This window comes from Monodelphis domestica, chromosome 1, assembly GCF_027887165.1.
Source record: "Monodelphis domestica isolate mMonDom1 chromosome 1, mMonDom1.pri, whole genome shotgun sequence".
NCBI classification, from domain to species: Eukaryota; Metazoa; Chordata; class Mammalia; order Didelphimorphia; family Didelphidae; genus Monodelphis; species Monodelphis domestica.
Window position 1 is genome coordinate 434,880,854 of NC_077227.1, and position 18,660 is coordinate 434,899,513.

General features: G+C 37.4%; 1 protein-coding gene across 3 annotated transcripts in view; it reads left to right on the forward strand.

Moving 5' to 3' along the window:
- Window positions 1-18,660, forward strand: part of SLC7A9 (solute carrier family 7 member 9) — a 40,918-nt gene that overhangs the window by 14,435 nt on the left and 7,823 nt on the right. For all 3 annotated transcript variants that reach the window (XR_008915289.1, XM_007474776.3, XM_056812205.1), the window contains 5 exons: window positions 779-904; window positions 1,635-1,734; window positions 13,183-13,227; window positions 14,683-14,806; window positions 17,129-17,232. Coding sequence is in view for 2 of the 3 variants with exons in the window: in XM_007474776.3 (XP_007474838.1) it covers window positions 779-904; window positions 1,635-1,734; window positions 13,183-13,227; window positions 14,683-14,806; window positions 17,129-17,232 (499 nt within the window). In the remaining variant the exon portion in view is untranslated. The remainder of the gene's footprint in view (window positions 1-778; window positions 905-1,634; window positions 1,735-13,182; window positions 13,228-14,682; window positions 14,807-17,128; window positions 17,233-18,660) is intronic.

Here is an 18,660-nt window from a genome sequence, read left to right on the forward strand (position 1 = left end):
ATTTAAAATGTTCTCTTGCCCATCTTTTATATATAAATCTGTATAATTAAACATATATACACACTTATATACATGCTTTAAGATTTAAATTAATGCCCAATAACTCCAAGTATTATATTTTATAAGATTTATTAGTAGTCACTTTAGGTAAGATCACGTGAGTAAGCTTTCCTGCCAAGCTCTCCCCCAACCTCCACTGCCACGTTTCGGGAAGAAGAGAGAGCATAGCGGGGTTACATCAAAATATATCCTCCCTATGTAGGCACGCCATGTTCGCATTCCATGTGAGCCTGGGTAAGAGAGTTCTGGGGAGCAAATTCTAATGACATAATACATACATGCAGGTATATGGAGGTATATATTCCCCTCAAAACTAAATAGGTAATATAATTGTAGAGGATATTCCTACTCCTGAACATCAGGGTATTCTTTTTTTTGAAATGTATTTAATTAATTAATTTAGAATTTTTTCCATGGTTACATAATTCATGTTCTTTCTCACCCCCCTTCCAATAGCCAACAAGCAGTTCCATTGGGTTTTACATGTATCATTGTTGAAAACCTATTTCTAAATTATTAATATTAATAAATAAATAATTGTTAATTATTAATTAATATACAATATTTCTAAAATATTAATAAAGGGTGATCCTTTAGTCCTGTTCAGGACAGTCTTCCAGAATCTTCCCCAAATCACTTTCTACATCTTGAGATTAGATCAAGGACTTTGAAAAGTCTAGAATATCAAACTCTCTTCCTCGTCTGACTCTTCTTCCAGTGATCATCACAACGGTGAACGCCCTGAGCGTGAAGCTGGGCAGCTACGTACAGAACTTTTTCACTGCGGCCAAGCTGGTGATTGTCGCCATTATCATCATAAGTGGAATTGTGCTCCTCGCGCAAGGTAAATGGCATCCTTTCCTTCCCACTGCCGAGCATCAGCCGAGCTCGAGTACGGTAGTGTGTAGACCCTTTGAGGGCAAGGGTATTCTTTTTGTTTTTCCTTTTTACCTCCAGTTGGTAGCATAATGCCTGATAACATTTTGGAGGATTTAAGGGAAGACGTGGAGAAGCAGTTTGAACTGCTCAGCAGCTTATAGTCTTAGAGAGTTGCTTGGGGGAACTAAGAGGCTGTGACTTGCCCAAAGTCCGCCAGTCAGCAAGTGTTCGAGATGGGGCTTGAACTCAGGTCCTCTGACACCAATTACTATACTAACTTCTTCTCTTGGAATTGCCTTGGACATAGTCGGCACTTATGTGTTTACTGAATGAGAACCTTCTAAGGAACTGGAACAACTAATCTCTCAAGGGCAGAGGATTTGGTCCAAAGTGTCTTAATATGATAAGATATGATATGATAAGATAAGATAATATGATATGATAAGTATTGAATTGTTTGCTGGAATTGCTCAGTAGTTCTTAGATGTAATTTTTAAATTTTATACAGAAATAGGAAAATGTAAGAAATCAATCTAGCAAATGAGTTCACAAGAATCTTTAGCCTCTCATTTTATTGTCAAAGTATTTATTTTAAATCTGAAATCAGCGTTTAGATACTTCTTTCAAGTGGAAAATAGGGGTGGAACTCTCAGTTTTATCTGTCAACTCCCACCGGATCTATGTTTTTATTTCAGGAAAAACAAAAAATTTCGAAAATTCCTTTGAAGATGCCAGTGTCTCTGTGGGTGCTATCAGTCTGGCATTTTATAATGGACTCTGGGCCTATGATGGATGGTAAGTTATTGTCTGGGTACTAAAAGGCATAGAAATAGCAAACACTCCCGCCCACTGTAACCTGGACTTTCAAAAGTAAGCAGAGGACTGAAATCTTGTGGTTTGTTTCTCTTTTAAGCCTTCTGGTACTAGATTCTCCCTAAGAGTTTGGCTTTATTTTAACTCAAACTTGGGCATTTTGTCAAGTATCAGTTAGAGGTTTTCCTTAAATAAGCAGTTAAAGGTAGAATTCCTCATCTTTATGGGTTTTGACAAAGGAAGAAAAAAATGTTTTCACTAAGTTGAAATGACATTAATGGTGTGAGCCAAACAGGGTTGGCTCTCTAGCTAATTACATTCCATGTTCTCCGATTTCTCTCTGTTATCATTTAACTGGAAACTGTGGATAGGAGGGCTTCAAGTAATACCTTGCAGTTTTAACATCCTTTAATGCAAAGAAACAAGTTTTGCTTCGCCTATGTCATTAAACCAACAAGCATTTATTAAACACCTACTATATACTAAGCATTGGGGATATAAAGACAACTTTCTTTGCCCTCCAGGGTCTGAAGGAACAACATTCCAAATATATATATATACCAAATAAAAACAAGCTAATTTTGAGAAGGTGGCTGGTAATTTAGGGTGGGAGAGGACATAGGGAAGGCCTTTGTACAGCTCTTGAGCTTTGGAGATTCTGTGAGCCTGAGGTGAGGAGGGAGTGCCTTCCATCATGGAGATGGGTAGTCGTTTGTCATGTGTGAATAACAGTCAGTTTGACTGAGCTACAGAGTGTGTTAAGGGGAATTACTTATTAATAAATCTAGAAAGTAAATAAATCTGTAAAAAATAAAATAAATCTGTAAGTAAGAACCAGATTGTGAAGGGGTTTAAAGGCTACAAAAAAAAAGGAATTTACTGAGCAAGAAAGTGATGCTGTTAGCTGTATTGATTAGGAATATCACTTTGGCTTCCTTGTGTATAATATAGACTGTAGAGAGCAGACACTGGAAGCAGAGAGACTAATTATAAGGCTATTAAAGTAGCCCAGGCAAGAGGTGATGAGGACCTGAGCCTGGGTGAGTGGAGAGAATGGAATAGATGAAAGAAACGTTGTGGAGGTAAAATCAACAAGACATGGCAACTGATTGCAATTGGAGGGTGGGGAACGAGCAAGAATAAGGTGTTGAGAAAGACTCCAAGCCTTCAAATCTGGGTTATGAAAAGATGGCAGTTCTTTTCACAGAAACAGAGACGAAGGGGAGAGAATTGAGTTTTGGGGGAAAAAAAAAGATCAATTCTGTTTGGGGCAAGTTGCATTTTAGATATCTCAGGCAAATATCATTTGAACTGTCTGTCTGATGGGCAGTGGGTTATGCAAGAGTGGAGAGTGATGAGGACTAATTATATAGACTTGGGAGTTATCTGCATAGAGATGATAACATTCAGCTCTCAGCAGCAAATGTAGCCACCAAGAAAGAATATACAAAGAGAAGAGAAAATGATTCACTTGAACCTTGTGGTACACCTAACATTAGCAGGTATCCCATGAATGTAGCAAAGGACAATGAGAAGGAATAGTCAGATAAGTCGAAGGAAAACTAAGAGAAAGCAATAGGAGTTTATAGGAGAAGGTCAATTAGTATTTAGTGCTGCAGTGAGGTTAAAAAAAGATAAAGAATGAAGAAAGGTCACAAGATTTGGCAACTAAGGAATCTTTGGGATCTTTGGCATAGCAGTTTCTGTAAGTTATGAAATTGGAAGCCAACTTCAAAAGACTGGAAAATGAATAAGAGAAGAAGTAATAAGAGTAGATAGTTGTTGGGTTTTTTTCTAAGAGTTTAGCCAAGAAAAGAAATGTAAGATGTGGGATTCTTAGCTTAAGGGAATGATAAGGAAAGTGATGGCTTTTAAAGGGTTATGGGAGACCTGAATGTGTTTGTAAGCCACAGGGAATAAACAAGTAAATAGGGAAAAATTGAAAATTAGAGACACAGAGACAGACAGAGAAGAGAGCATCTTGATAGCATTCTTCTGGAGGTTACAGGAAAGGGTAGGATCAAAGGGACAAGAAGAGGAATTGGGTTCAGTGGTGAGAAAAAATAAAGGACAGAATGAGGGATGATATCAAAAGGTTTTGAAATATAGAGCAGGAGAGAAGAGGAAGTCCAAGGTAAATGACTAATTTTCTCAGTAAAACATGAGAAGAAATCCTCTGCTGGAAAGGTGGGGAGGGGAAGGTGCTATTTGAAATTTAAACAGAGAAGAAAAGATTTAGAATATGTTATTTTTGAATCATTTCAGTCATGTTCAACTCTTCATGGCCCCATTTGGGGTTTTCTTGGCAAAGATATTGAAGTGGTTTTTCACTTCTTTCTGTAACTCATTTTGCAACTGAGGAAAACCTGCCTTTGGCCATATAGCTAGTAGATGTCTGAGTTAAGAGTTAAAGTTGGCTCTTCCTGATTCCAAGCCTGGTACTCTATCCACCTAGCTGCCCCTTAAAATCTGTTAGAGAGGGCTAAAAGCATTGCTTTAAAAATAAATGGGGATTTGTCTGATATTAAATAACTTGCAGTGTAGGGGCTCCCAGTCATCACAGTGGAGTGGCCTCCTCCATGGAGGTAGGAAAGTGGGACTGTTGGGGCTTGGACTTAGTGTTGAAGAGAGAGGGGCAAAGGTTTATACAGTAAAGGATAATACAGTCTTGCATTACTTAACTATAAGGTCAAGCCTGAAAAGTGAGAAAAGTGAAATGACAGAAAAGTTGGTGGCCTGAGAGAGCATCACAAGGGAGACACAAGGGAATGCAGTGGAAAGGGTCCTGGGCTGGCTTTCAGGGGACCTTGGGTCTGCTTTAACTTTTTCTGCTCCTGTGATGAGTGAGCTTCAGCAAGCCCTCTCCTCTCTGCATCTCAGTTTCTTTACCTGAAAAACAAAGAAGTCCCTTCCAGTTGTAAAATTCTATAGATCTATGATTTGAGTTTGAATGTAAAATACCTGATTTCAGACTTACATTAGCCTGTTCAGGTGATACATCTAGCCATGGAAATAAGTTAAAAAAAAAAAGTAAACTCTATCTTGCAAATCTTGGTCATTACAGTGAATAAGCATGAGTTTATAGGTTAATCTCTTTCATTTTAAAATATGTTTTTGTTGATACTTTCTATCTCTTACATTACCACCACCTCCTCTCTTGGAGAGCCATCCCATACAACAAACTGTATTTTTTGGAGAGGAAAAAAAGACAGCACTAAAGTCTGAAAACATATGTAGTGTGTGGTACTTGTGGACCTTCCACTTCCACAAAGGGGTGGGTAGAGGGTATCTTCTTACATGTCTTCATTTGAGTCCCACTTGTCTATCATTTTGTTACATTTGATTTTTTTAGTGTGTTGTTCTTCCAATTTACATTGTTATAGTTACTATACTATTTTTTGAGTATTTTAAAAAGATTTATTTAATTAATTTAGAATATTTTCCTATGATTCATGTTCTTTCCCTCCCCTTCTCTCACTCCCTCCCATAGCCAATGAGCAATTCCACTGGGTTTTATATATGTCATTGATCAAGACCTATTTACATATTATTGATATTTGCATTAGGGTGATCATTTAGAGTCTACATCCCCAGTCATATCCCCATCGACCCATGTGATCAAGCAGTTGTTTTTCTTCAGTGTTTCTGCTCCCACAGTTCTTTCTGATGAATCCCTCAGAATTGTCCTGGATCATTGTATTGCTGCTAGTTACTGTATGTTTTTTCCTTGACTACTTACTTAACTGCATCAATTCATTTAAATCTTTCCATGCTTCTCTGAATTCATCACATACAAAATGTCTTACAGTACAGTAGTATTCCATTTTATTTATGTACCACAGTTTGTTTAATCATTCTCCAGCTTATGGGCATCTATTTTGTTTCCAATTCTTTGCTATCACAAAAAAGTACTGCTATAAAATATCTTGGAGTATATGGGCAATTTTTTCCTCATCCATGGTTCCTGTGGAGTATAACTGGAGTTTTTTGTTTTTTTAGTTCAAAGGGTTTGGATATTTTAGTCATTCTATTTGTATGTCAACCTTTAACCTTTTTTTCAATTAGGGCATGGCCATTGGTTAGAGACACATACATATATGCATATGTTTATGTATTTGGATACAAAACCATTATCAGAAAAATTAGATGCATTTTTTCTCATTTAACTACTTCCTTTCCTATCCTAGATACATCATTATTGTCTTTGCAGAAGTTTTTCAATTTTAAGTTCTCTCTTCTGTTGGTATTATGTTCCTTCAATTACTTTATTTTTTAAAAGATAACTTTTAAAGATATTCTTATTCCAACTGGCTCTCTCCCCTTCCCACTGATTTCCACTTCTTATTTGATATCCTATTCCCTTTAGGGATTTCCCCCCCTGTTTTTATCTGGTTATATATTTCTTCTCCTTCTTTTTTCCTCTCAATCAGTTAGATTCCTGCTTTCACTCCTCTTTAGCTTGTTCTGTTCATTAGTTTAAAAAAAATTTTTGCACCACTTTCCAAAAAAGTATTTCTCTCACTCTCTTCATTATCCATTATCTCCTTCTGTTTACTCTAGACCTTCATTCTCTGATTTATGACCCCAACACTTATCTAATGTCTCTCTTTTCTCTGTATTCTTCAGGTAATGAAAACTTCCAAGATATCCATTCTAGACTCTTCCCTCTAGGGGATTTTGGTCACTACTTTGTAGAGATTACTCCAAAAATTCCCTTTTCCATTGTGCCTTTCTTCCAGAACAATGCCAATTATTTCAAGGTTTCTGAGAAGGCCCCTCTCCAGCTAAGTCTGATCTGGCAGCCTTTTATTGACATAATACCTTATTGATATATACCTACCCTTGTTCACCTTTTTTTTCTATCTGTGTTTAGAAATATCTTTTCTGTATCCTTGTCAGTGGCCCCCAAGGTTCCAATTCTTTCCCCCTCCCTGGACAAGTAGACTCCTCAAGGATTTGTCCTGCTGGCCATATCCACTGAAAGGTCCTAAGGACTCTTTATCTTTCCTCATTTTTTCAGTCTTTTCCCCTCCTCCTCACTTATTCTCAGGTAGGTTCTTCTCTTTCTGATACCATAAAGGTCACTATTGTTAGCCCTGGATTTGATTCCAAGTTTTTCCAGCATTCCAGATTCTAGCATTACTCCTTCCTCTCTATCCCTCTGCTCCCCTCCCAGCCCTTTCATGTACCTTATGCTGTAATGTAGTTCCACAAAAAAGCATTGATTCCTCTATAGGTAGAATGTCACCAAGTTCTGTCTATAATGCTGCCTGCCTGCTTTGTCACTATTATTTTTATCAGATTTCCACCATCATTCATGTCTGTCCTTGTATACATAGAAAGAGGTCCTCTTACTGATTTTTTTTTTAATTTTATAGTATTTTATTTGATCATTTCCATGCATTTTTCATTAAAGACAAAGATCATTTTCTTTTCCTCCCTCCCACCCCCCGTGGCCGACGTGTGATTCCACTGGTATCATATGTGTTCTTGACTTGAACCCATTGCCATGTTGTTAGTATTTGCATCCCTCTTACTGATTTCTGCAGTCACTGTTTCTGTTGCAGTCTTTGCCTGCTCTGTTGTTTTTTCACTCCTCCCAAATTTCTGTCATTTAGCATGTAAGAGAGGCAAATAATTCTGGTTTCCTTTCTAAAAATGTTTTAAATTCTTCTTTATTATGGAATGTCTAACTTTTACCCTTTATGGTTAAACTCAGATTAGCAGGTCATCCTGATCTGTATTCAGAACTCTAGTATTCTTTGGAACCCATATTCTATTCTTTTCTTCTTCATCTAGTGGGTGTAGAATGTTACTTAAATGTATTCTCCATTGTATTTGAAGAGCTTCCTCCGGATGGCTTACAGAATTTAGTTCTGAATAGAATTGTTAAATTTAACTACTTTGCTTCTTGGAGTTTGGGTCTTTAGGTTTCTTCTGGAGACAATCTGTGAATTCTTCAATTGGAATTTCATTTTATATATATAGAAGTTCTGGACAGGTCTCTTTTATCATTTCCTTCACTAGTGTTAAAGTTTTTTGTCCAACTTGTCCTTTTGGGAGACCTATAATTCTTAAGTGGTCTCTTTGCATCCCAACTTTAAGTTCCATATGTTTTGCTTACATAATGAACATACTTTCTTTTAACATTTTTTGCTTCTTTTCTTCTAGATTGTCCTTCATTTCTGTATATTTGTATCTTTTGTTCTCCCTTTTGTTTCTTTGGTGAGGCTTTCCATTCCATATTCAAGCTTTTCTCTCCTATTCATTATTTTTGCCATACAAGACATGAATTATGCTCTAAAAATTGTTATTTCTTTTTTAAACTACTCTATAATAGTAGATTGTAGTCCCATATTTTCCTCAAATTCCCAAGGTCTTCTGTCTTGTCAAATGTTAGTTCATTTTCATTTATTTTGCAGTATTTATTCATAGACACCTGAACTCATTTGCTTGATTTAGAGGTCATATTTCCTTCCATTGTTACTGATTTGTCTGCTTATTTATCTGTTTGTTTTTAAATTTATTTCTTCCTGAAATCTTTGGTAATTTCAATCTTTCCCTAGCCTTCTTTATTTTCCTTGTCAGTATCTTCTAGACCTTCCATTCTTGGAAGGTGGTTTACCTTGGGGGCTAGTTTTTAAGATATCTCAGGCTCTACCCATACTGAGCACACAATCCCCAGGAACTGAATGGAGACTTTTTTAAAGAAAATAAAATGATCAGATAAAAATCAATGAAAAAGAAATAAAATAAATAATTAGGAACAATTTTCCTCAATTATATGCTAATAAGATAACACTATAAATGAAATGGGTGTAAAATTATAAAAATAAAAATAGCCCCAGATGAACAGATTAGGAAATAAAATATTTAAATAACCCTAATGTAGAAAAAGAAATTGAACAAGCCATGAATGAACTCCCAAAGAAAAAAGCCTCAGAACCATATAGATTTATAAGTGAATTTTACCAAAAATTTCATAAACAATTAATTATAATACTATAAAAATTGAAAAAAAGGAAAAGATCAGGTCCTGTCAAATTCCTTTCATGACACAAATATTATCTTGATACCTAATCCAGAGAGAATTGAAATGGAGAAAAAACTATAGGCCAATATCCTTAATGAATATTGAAGTAAAAATTTTAAATAAAATATTAGCAGGGAGACAATAGCAACATTTACCAAAGACTATAAACTATGACAAGACTGGATTTATACCTGGAACAGAGGAAATTTACAATAATGATCAACCATATTAGTAGAAAGAACAACAAAAATCATACAAATTTTTGAGATTATAATATCTATTCTTCTTGGCTAAAACCAATAAAAAAAGTGTAGGTTAAATGATACAAGTATTAGGAATCTAAAACCAAGAACTAATATGATCTTTAAGGTAGACAAACTAGAGAACCTTTCAATAAGATTAAGAAAAAGAAATCTTTATTTCTTTTCATTTGATGTCATTTGATATAGTGCTAGATATGAACTATAGAATTAAGACAAGAAAAATGAATGGAAGAACAGGCAAAGAGGAAACAAAATTATTATTTATTGCAGCTTAAATGAAGATTTACTTAGAAAATCCTAAAATCAACTAAAAAAACTAATTGAAATAATAACTGGCAGAGTGGCAGAATATAAAAATAAGCCCACACAAATCATCACATTTCTGAATACCAGCAAAATCCAGCAAGAAGAGAAAAAAAGAGAAATCCTATTAAGATAGCTTGAGAGAATAGAAAATACTTGAGGATTCTATCTGCCAAGACACACATGGGAATTATATGAACACAATTATGAAATACTCTACACAGATAAAAATAGATCTATTTTCTTGTGGTTAGACTGAGCCAATATGATGAAAATGGCAATATAATGGAAATGTAAATAGTTAATTTATTTATTCAGTGCCACATCAGTGGATTACTTTATAGAGCTAGAAAAAATAAGAAAATTCATCTGTAGGAACAAAAGGTCAAGAATACCAAAGGAATTTGTGAAAAAACAAAAAGTGGGTAACAGTACCAGTTCTCAAGTTGTACTTGCAAAGCTATAAACATTAAAACAATTTAATACTACATAAGAAATATAGAAGTTGATGAATGGAACAGAGTAGGAACACAGTATAAAGAAATTAACATGCACAGTGCCCTAGTATTTGATAAACTTCCAAATTCTAGTTATTGAGGCAAGAACTCATTATTTGACAGTAATTATTAGGAAAACTGGAAAGCAGTGTGACAGAAACCAATTATAGACCAACATCTCATATTAAATACTGAGACAATGTCTAAATGGATCTATGACGTAGACAGAAAGAGTGACATCGTAAACAATTTAGAGGTGAGTGGGAGAAAGTACATATCAGATGTAAAATGAATAATTTTGATTATATTAAATTGAAGAATTTCTGTACAAACAAAACCCGCGTAACCAAAATTAGAAGGGAAGTAACAAATTGGGGGAAATTTTTATAACAAAAACCTCTCAAATTTATAAGGAGCTAAATATAAAAAATCAAGCCATTCCCCAACTGACAAATGGTCAAGGGACATGAATAGGTAATTTTCAGATAAAGAAATCAAAACTATTAATAAGCACATGAAAATGTGTTCTGAATCTCTCATAATTAGAGAAATGCAAATCAAAACAACTCTGAGGTACCACCTCACACCTAGCAGATTGGCTAACATGACAGCTATGGAAAGTAATGAATGCTGGAGGGGATGTGGCAAAGTCAGGACATTAATTCATTGCTGGTGGAGTTGTGAATTGATCCAGCCATTCTGGAGGGCAATTTGGAACTATGCCCAAAGGGCACTAAAAGACTGTCTGCCCTTTGATCCAGCCATAGCACTGCTGGGTTTGTATCCCAAAGAGATAATAAGGAAAAAGACTTGTACAAGAATATTCATAGCTGCACTCTTCGTGGTGGCCAAAAATTGGAAAATGAGGGGATGCCCATCAATTGGGGAATGGCTGAACAAATTGTGGTATCTGTTGGTGATGGAATATTATTATGTTGTAAAGATTGATGTGATCTGGAAGCTTTCCATATGAACTGGGAAAACCTCAATGAACTGATGCTGAGTGAAATGAGCAGAACCAGGAGAACATTGTACACAGAAAGTAAAACATTGTGGAAAAATCCAATGTAATGGACTTTGCTAGTAGTAGCAATGTAATGAACCAGGACACTCCTGAAGGACTTATGTAAAAGAGTGCTAATCACATTGAGAGAAAGAACTATGGGAGTAGAAACACAAAAAGAAAAACATATGACTTATCACTTATCACATATAACTATGGTTATGTGATTTGGGGTTTAGGCTTTTAAAAAATTGCTCTATAGTAAAAATGAATAATATGGAGATGGGTATCAAGTGACAACATTTGTACCACCCAGTGGAATTGCTTGTTGCCTCTGGGAGTGGGGACAGAAGAGGGGAGGGAAAGAAAAGCCCCCAGCAGTGAGAGTAGATCCCAGTAAAATCACAGCCATGGTATAGGAACTGCCAAACATGTAGCCTGCTCCTAAACATGAGAAAAATAAACTTTTCCCTATCACAAATACTGTATGTTCTTCCAAGAAGTCACTGGTCAGCAAGAGGATTCCTGTGTGTCTGTCTGTCAGTCTGTCAGTTTGGTCCTCCTGTAATCCCAGAATCACTTTTCTCATCCCAGTTCATTGACTCATGAGTAATTTGTGGAGCTGGGCTCTACAGAAAATGAATCATGGAAACATGGAAAAATATTTTTAAAAATAAATATTTTTTTTTAAAAAGTAAGCACATGTCAGATCTATGAATTGGGAAGAGTTCTTGACCAAACTAGAGATAAAAGAATTTCACAGGAAGTTAAATGGTCAATTTTAATTACATAAAATTTAGAAGTTTGTGCATAAACAAAATCAGCACAGTTAAAATGAGAAGGAAATCAAGCAAATGGGGTAAAAATCTTTCTAACAAGTTTCTCTGATCAAAGTCTCATTTCTAGGATATATAGGGAACTGATTCAGATTTAGAGGAATTAAAATCATTCCCCAGTTGGTAAGTGATCTAAAGATATAATTAGACAATTTTCAAAAAATAAAATTCAAGATAGCAATAGCCATGTGAAAAGGTCTAAATTGCTGATAACTAGAGAAATACAGATTAAAACAACTCTAAACTGTTATGCTCATCAAATGGGCTAAACTGACAAAAATGGGAAATAACAAATGCTGGAAGGGCTGTGTGAAAATAAATATATTAAGGCACAGTGATGGCATTATGAACTTGTCTAGCCATCCTGTAAAGCAATTTGGAACTGTGCTGAAAAAGCTATTAAACTGTGAATATCTTTTGGTCCATTGATATTGCTACTGGGACTAAACCACAGAGAAATTAAAGAGGAAAAGACCCATATTCACAAAAGTATTGTTAGTAGCTCTTTTTATGCTGGCAAACAATTGGAAACTAAGCGAGAACCCATCAATTGGTGAATATTTTAACAATTTATGGCATATGAATAAAATGAAATACTCTTGTGCTGTAGGAAATGATGAAGTGGGTGGTTTCAGGGAAGCCTGGGAAGACTTGTAGAGACTGATACAAAGTGAAAATGAACAAAACCAGGAGAACAACTTATAAAATAACAATGATGTTATAAAGAAAGAGTTAGACCAAGGAATGTTCTAGATTGATTAAATAAATTAATTTTTTAAAAAATTGACTGCATAATAAAAAAAGTTTAAAAAATAGAATAAAAAAATACATTAAAAAAGAAAAAAGAAAGAGTTAGACTCTGATCAGCACAATGACTAACTACAATTCCAGAGTGCTCCAGGATGAAACTATCTCCAGATGGAGAAGTGATGGACTCAAAGTATAGACTGAGATATGCTTTTTTTGGATGTGGCTAATGAAAGAATTGGTTTTATTTGACTGTACAAGTATGAAACAGGCTTTGATTTTCTTGTTTCCCCATTGGAAGTTGGGGGGTGAATGGGAGCTGGGAAGGAGAATGTGGACCTGAAAATGAGCTAAAATTGAATGTTTAAAAATTGGAGCCAGATTGTGGAAGACTTTGAATATTTGGTTATTAAATTTGTTATTTTCTCCCAGAATCACTAGAGAGGCAATGAAGGTTTTTGAGCACGAGAGAACTTGTCCTTTAGAGCAGAGAGCCTGCAGGCGGGGGGACCAATCAGAAGCCATCTCTAGCAGAAAGGACCAGGAATAGCAGAGGAATATGGTAGCCTTTTCCACTGAGCAAAGGGCTTCCCAGGTTGAGCATTTCCTGAAAGGTTGAAAAATGGGTTCCTCAGTGAAGCTAATGTAGGAGACAAGAGGAGTGGAGTGCGTGGCATGCCATTTGTGCTTTGAGATCACAGCTGTAAACCCACAGACATACTAGACATGGCTGTTTTTCTTTTTCCAGGAATCAGCTCAATTACATCACAGAAGAACTTAAAAACCCCTACAGGTAAGTAAGTGCCTGCAGGCCCCGCCAGAGTAAGGAAAAGCAAGCTGTTGTGCCCAGTGTCATCTCTGTGGGAGCCACTCCTCTGCTGCCCCTCTGCTCTCCCTTTGCACCTCTTGAAGATGCTGGTTGCTGTTTTCTTTAAGAGACAGAGATCTCATTAGATAGCACCATATATAGGTTATGGTCTGATAAGGCTTAGGCTGACTATGGTAGACAGAGCTTTGATTTGTCATCTAGAAATATCCAAAAAGTAACTTTACTTTCTTTTTCTTTCTTTTTTTTAAACCCTTAACTTCCATCTTAGAATCAATATTGGGCATTGCTTCCAAGGCAGACAGGCGGTAAGAGCTAGGCCCTGGGGGTTAAGTGACTTGCCCAGGGTCTCACAGACAGGAAGTGTCCCAGGTCAGATTTGAACCCAGGACCTCCTGTCTCTCAGTGCACGGACCCCATCACTTTACTTTCTTTTTATTTATTAATAAACCCATACCTTCCATCTTGGAATCAATACTGTGTATTGGCTCCAAGGCAGAAGAGTAGTAAGGGCTAGGCAATGGGGGTTAAGTGACTTGCCCAGGGTCACACAGCTGGGAAGTGTCTGAGGCCAGATTTGAACCGAGGACCTCCCGTCTCTAGGCCTGGCTCTCAATCCACCGAGCCACCCAGCTGCCCCCCATCACTTTACTTTCTATAGTGCCATACCATTGATCCATATCTTAGCAAAACTTTTCACCTTCTATTTGGGCCAGTGGGTAGGAAAGCTAGATGGTACAGTGGCTAAAACCTTGGATTTAGAGTTAGGAAAACATAAGTTCAAAACCAACCTTAGATGCTTTCTAGCGGCCTGACCCTGGACAGGTCTCTTCACCTCCGTTTGCTTCAGGTTCCTCAAGTGTAAAATGGGGATACTATTCACACCCACCTCCCAGGCTGGTTGTGAAGATAAAATAACAATGATAAAGTGCTATGTAAGTGCTAGCTACTATTAAATAAATGCTAGGGGGGAGGGGGCAGAGCACGCTTTTCCCAGCATTTGCTTGCTGAGGTCCCGCTAAGGAAAGCCCGATTTGTCCCTTTCTGGACAAACTCTGGAGCCGTCTTGACACACAAGAGTGCCTGGACCAAGAGCTGACCCAGTGGAGGCCACACGGCCCTCGCTGCGGCAAAGAACAAATGTTTCAGGAGGTAATTCAGCATCACACACATCCGAGCACACCCACACACAGTCATAGCTCACAGCGCTTTCCGATGTGCTTTTGAAGGTGTGTCAGCTGACCCGCTACCTAAAATTGGATTTTAATGACATTTTGTAAGTTGAGGCAGAATATTATTGAGCCAGAATTTGAGTTTTCTGTGTATTGATTGTTAGTCATATTGAGGGAGACGTAGCCACGTATTTTGAGAAATACCAACAGCTTTGAACGAGACTGCGTTCTCCTGTTTCTGTAAACTTAGAAACTTGCCCCTGGCCATCATCATCGGGATTCCTCTGGTCACCGTGTGCTACGTCCTGATGAACGTCTCATACTTCACCATAATGACATCTACAGAGCTTTTACAGTCCCAAGCTGTGGCTGTGGTAAGTCGTCCAGAATGTTTGCCACAAATTGTCTCGCTTATCATCATCATTATTAATAGTGCTGTGCCTGGCAATGAAGGCCCAGAGGTGGCTGAATTCTTGAATGCTATACTGTCTGATTACCTTGTGCTCCCGTAACCTCTGATGGTTCCTTTCCTTCTCTTCATCGTGGGTAAGATTCAAGCGCCTAGTCAGTGCTAAACAGAGTTTGGTTGACCGCAAGTAAAAGTTTGCCCGCAACATTGCGGGGTGTCGGTTTCATGATCAGCCTCAACCTGAGCATCATGTCAGCCCCGGCATGGGTCTGGAGTCAGAGTGGGATCTGAATCCTGGATCTGTCGCTCCCTGTGTGACTTTGGATAAAATTCCTCCTTGATAAAATCAGGAGGTTGAACCTGACCTTCTCTAAGGTGCTTTTCAGATTTGAATCTGTGATCCCTGAGGAGGAATACATGCCTGTCTCCCTTGAGAATGAGATGACCCCCAACTCAGTGAAAGTGGGAAAACGAATTCTCTTGAATCCTGAAAGATGCTCAGATACTTCTTCACCAGAGATGGAGGCATTAGGGACCATTTCTCTTTCAACCGGACAGCCCTCATTTCTCATTCCCCCACCCCGCCACTGTAGAGCCCAAGTAGAATCAGAACAGCTCACCCACGGTGGTCGTGGCTCAGTGTAGGGGGCAGAAGTAGAAATCAGTGGTGTCAAACTCAGATAGAAACCGGGACCCTTTTAGAAAGCTACACATTAATATTATCTATATATTTCATTATTTTTTTACTTTTTTTGTTAAATATTTCCCAGTTACATTTTATTAATCTGGTTCTGGGCACAAGAGTTTTGTAGGTTTCATGGGCCTTGTGTTTAATATCTCTGGTCTAAATTACTAATTAGAAGAGGGTTTTTTTTGAAAATTATTATTATTTTTTTAGTTAGTCCCTCTCTCCTTTCCCTAAAGCAAATTTTATGGATGATGTCTTTTTGGGTTTCTGAAAGGAACAATCTCCTACTCAAAAAAACCCAAAATCTTGAACTGTGTGGCCATGTGTCAAAGGCTCTTTTATTTCATTTTCAGAATGGGCACTCACGAGATAGTGGTCCAAGTGTTAGCCAGCCAGGGAGAGCAAGATCTAGGAGTGGAAGGCCTCCCTTTTATCCTGGTCCCTGATGCAAAGATGGTCCCTCCCCTCATTCCCCATTGGCTGGTTACTAGAATGTTAAAATTTATATATGGAAGCTTGCTAATCAGAACCCAGGCCAGCAAGACCTAATTATACTCAATATTCATTTGGTTCTAGCCAATCAGAACAGAGTACATTTCCTACTTGTCTGCATAATGTTTTCAACCAATCAGAGGAGGAGAAGATTCTATACTGCTCCTAAGCTGCTGGACAGCCAGATGTACTTCCTGGAGAGGAGGCCATGCTGCCTCTCTTCCCAGCATTTCCACTGCTCAGCTCATTCACAAGTTATTTTTTCATTGATTAAATCTGCAGCTCTATATAATGTTCTCTTGGTTCTACTCATTTCACTTTTGGTTATCCTATCAAGTTCTTAAAAAATTAAATGCACTCATCATTTCTTATGGTGCCATAGTATTACATCAAGAATAGGGGTTCTTCTTACCTTCTGTCTTAGCATCAGTTCTAAGATAGAAGAAGGGCAAGGCCAGGCAAGCCAGGTTAAGTGAATAGCTGGGAAATGTCTGGAGTCACATTTGAATTCAAGTCCTTCTACCTCCAGGACTGGAAATATATCTACTAGCTGCTCCTAGGAACTCAATTAAAAAAAAATGATTGTTTTTTTTTAATTTATACATAACTGGAAAATATTTAATGAAATAAATAAAAAATAATTTAAAAATGTAAAAAACAGGTCTCCTTAAACTGGGGTCCATGAACTTGATTCTGTTAACTATTTTGAAAACTACAGTTCAATATATTTCAATTTCTTTGCAAACCCATGTATTTTAATGTATACATCTAAAAACATTAATCAGAGAAGAAATTCAGAGGCTTCGTCAGGCTACCAAAGGAGTACATGACACAAAAAGAAGTTAAGAATTTCTGAGTTTGAAGGAAAAGATTTCACTGTCCATTAAAGACAAACCTAGTATTATAGTAGTTTTACCTAGTATAAAGAAAACCCTTAAAACTTTAAGATCACTGCAGCATGTGTCAGGCACAAACACACAACAAATACAGAACTGGCTTTAATTTGCAGACCTCCAGGATCTGAAATGAACCAGAATCAAACCAAGTTTGTTTCCATGTCCAAAGAACCTTTAATTTCCTCTGGAGCAACTTCTTTTCTTCTCCTAGACTTTTGGTGACCGGGTTCTCTATCCAGCTTCCTGGATTGTTCCGGTCTTTGTGGCATTTTCAACGATTGGCGCTGCTAATGGCACCTGTTTCACCGCTGGGAGGTAAAGTTTCATGACAACTAAATGAATTAGGCATGGGCAGAGCAAATTAGCTTTGGAATTAAATATTCCACAAATGAGAAAATTAAGGTTATTGCAATAAAACCTTTGTTAAGTACCTACTCTGCAAGACATGATATGAAGGGGAAAAAATGAACTCTACAAGTCCCTGCCCTCAAGGAGCTAATAATAGAATAAGGGAGTCTAGAAGGCATGAATGCAGCCAAATAATAAGATGCTATAGGCAGAAGAGACCCAAAGGGTTAGGAGATTTGGGTGGTACCAGAGGGAATGGGGGGAGGGAAAGTCACTTCCAGGTAGGGGGGATCAGAAAGGCTTCATGGAGGATGTGAGCTGGACCCTGGACACAGAGAAGGCGTTCATTGGGTAGACTGAGGCCAGAGGAGCAGGGTAATATTAGTAAATACATAGAGGGGCCAAGATAAGATCAGGGAAATCTAACTAGTTCAGTTTAGACAGAGCATAGAGTATGTGAACAAATGTGATGTCAGACGAGGGTGGAAAAGTTCAATGAGAGCCAAACTGGGGAAAACCTTCAATATTTTACTGGATAATACAGTTTATTTCTTTCTGCTCAGAATGTAATTAATAAAAAGAGGCAAAATAAATCATAGGAGGGTAATACACTCTGCATTAAAGATCCATTCATCATCCCCCCACCCCAGTTTATCAATAGAAAACAAATTATATGTTTGGCTGAAGTTTGCATCCTTGGACTGTTGTCTATGCTTATACCATCTCAATATTTTAATAAGAAGGTTGAACTTCTATTTAGAAGAGAATGAGGGAGCAAATAGGTGTCTGAATGGTTAGAGCGCCAGGCACAGAGACAGGAGGTCCAGGGTTCAAATGTGAGCTCAGATCCTTCCTAGCTGTGTGACCCTGAGCAAGTCACTTAACCCCAATTTGCCCAGCCCTTACCATTCTTCTGCTTTGTAACGGATATTTAGTATCAAGTCTAAGACAGAGGTCAGAGTTTTTTTAAAAATAGAATGAGCAACTAAAGATTTTAAAGAATAGAGTAACGTGATCAGAATTGCACATTGGGAAGATTATTCTGCTATAGTTATGAAGAACAGTCAAGAGGAGATATTAAAGGCGGGGAGATCACATTGGACATGGTCATCAATTCAATTTCACTCTTAATAGGTTAGGTAGAGGGCCACAAAATGATCATGAGGAAATGGCATTAGCTAGCATTCTCCAGAGACAGAACTGTTAGAGTGGGATGGATGTGGATCGGAAGTTTACTCTCACAAAATCAGTGTATTTACGGTTTGGTTTTGGGCTTTGGCTTTGAATGAGTGTGCTCTTACAACAATGACCAATATGCAAGTGTATTTTGCATGATAATACCAAACACAGTAATTAAAAAAAAGAAAGCCACTCTTTTCACTTCAAATAATTTCT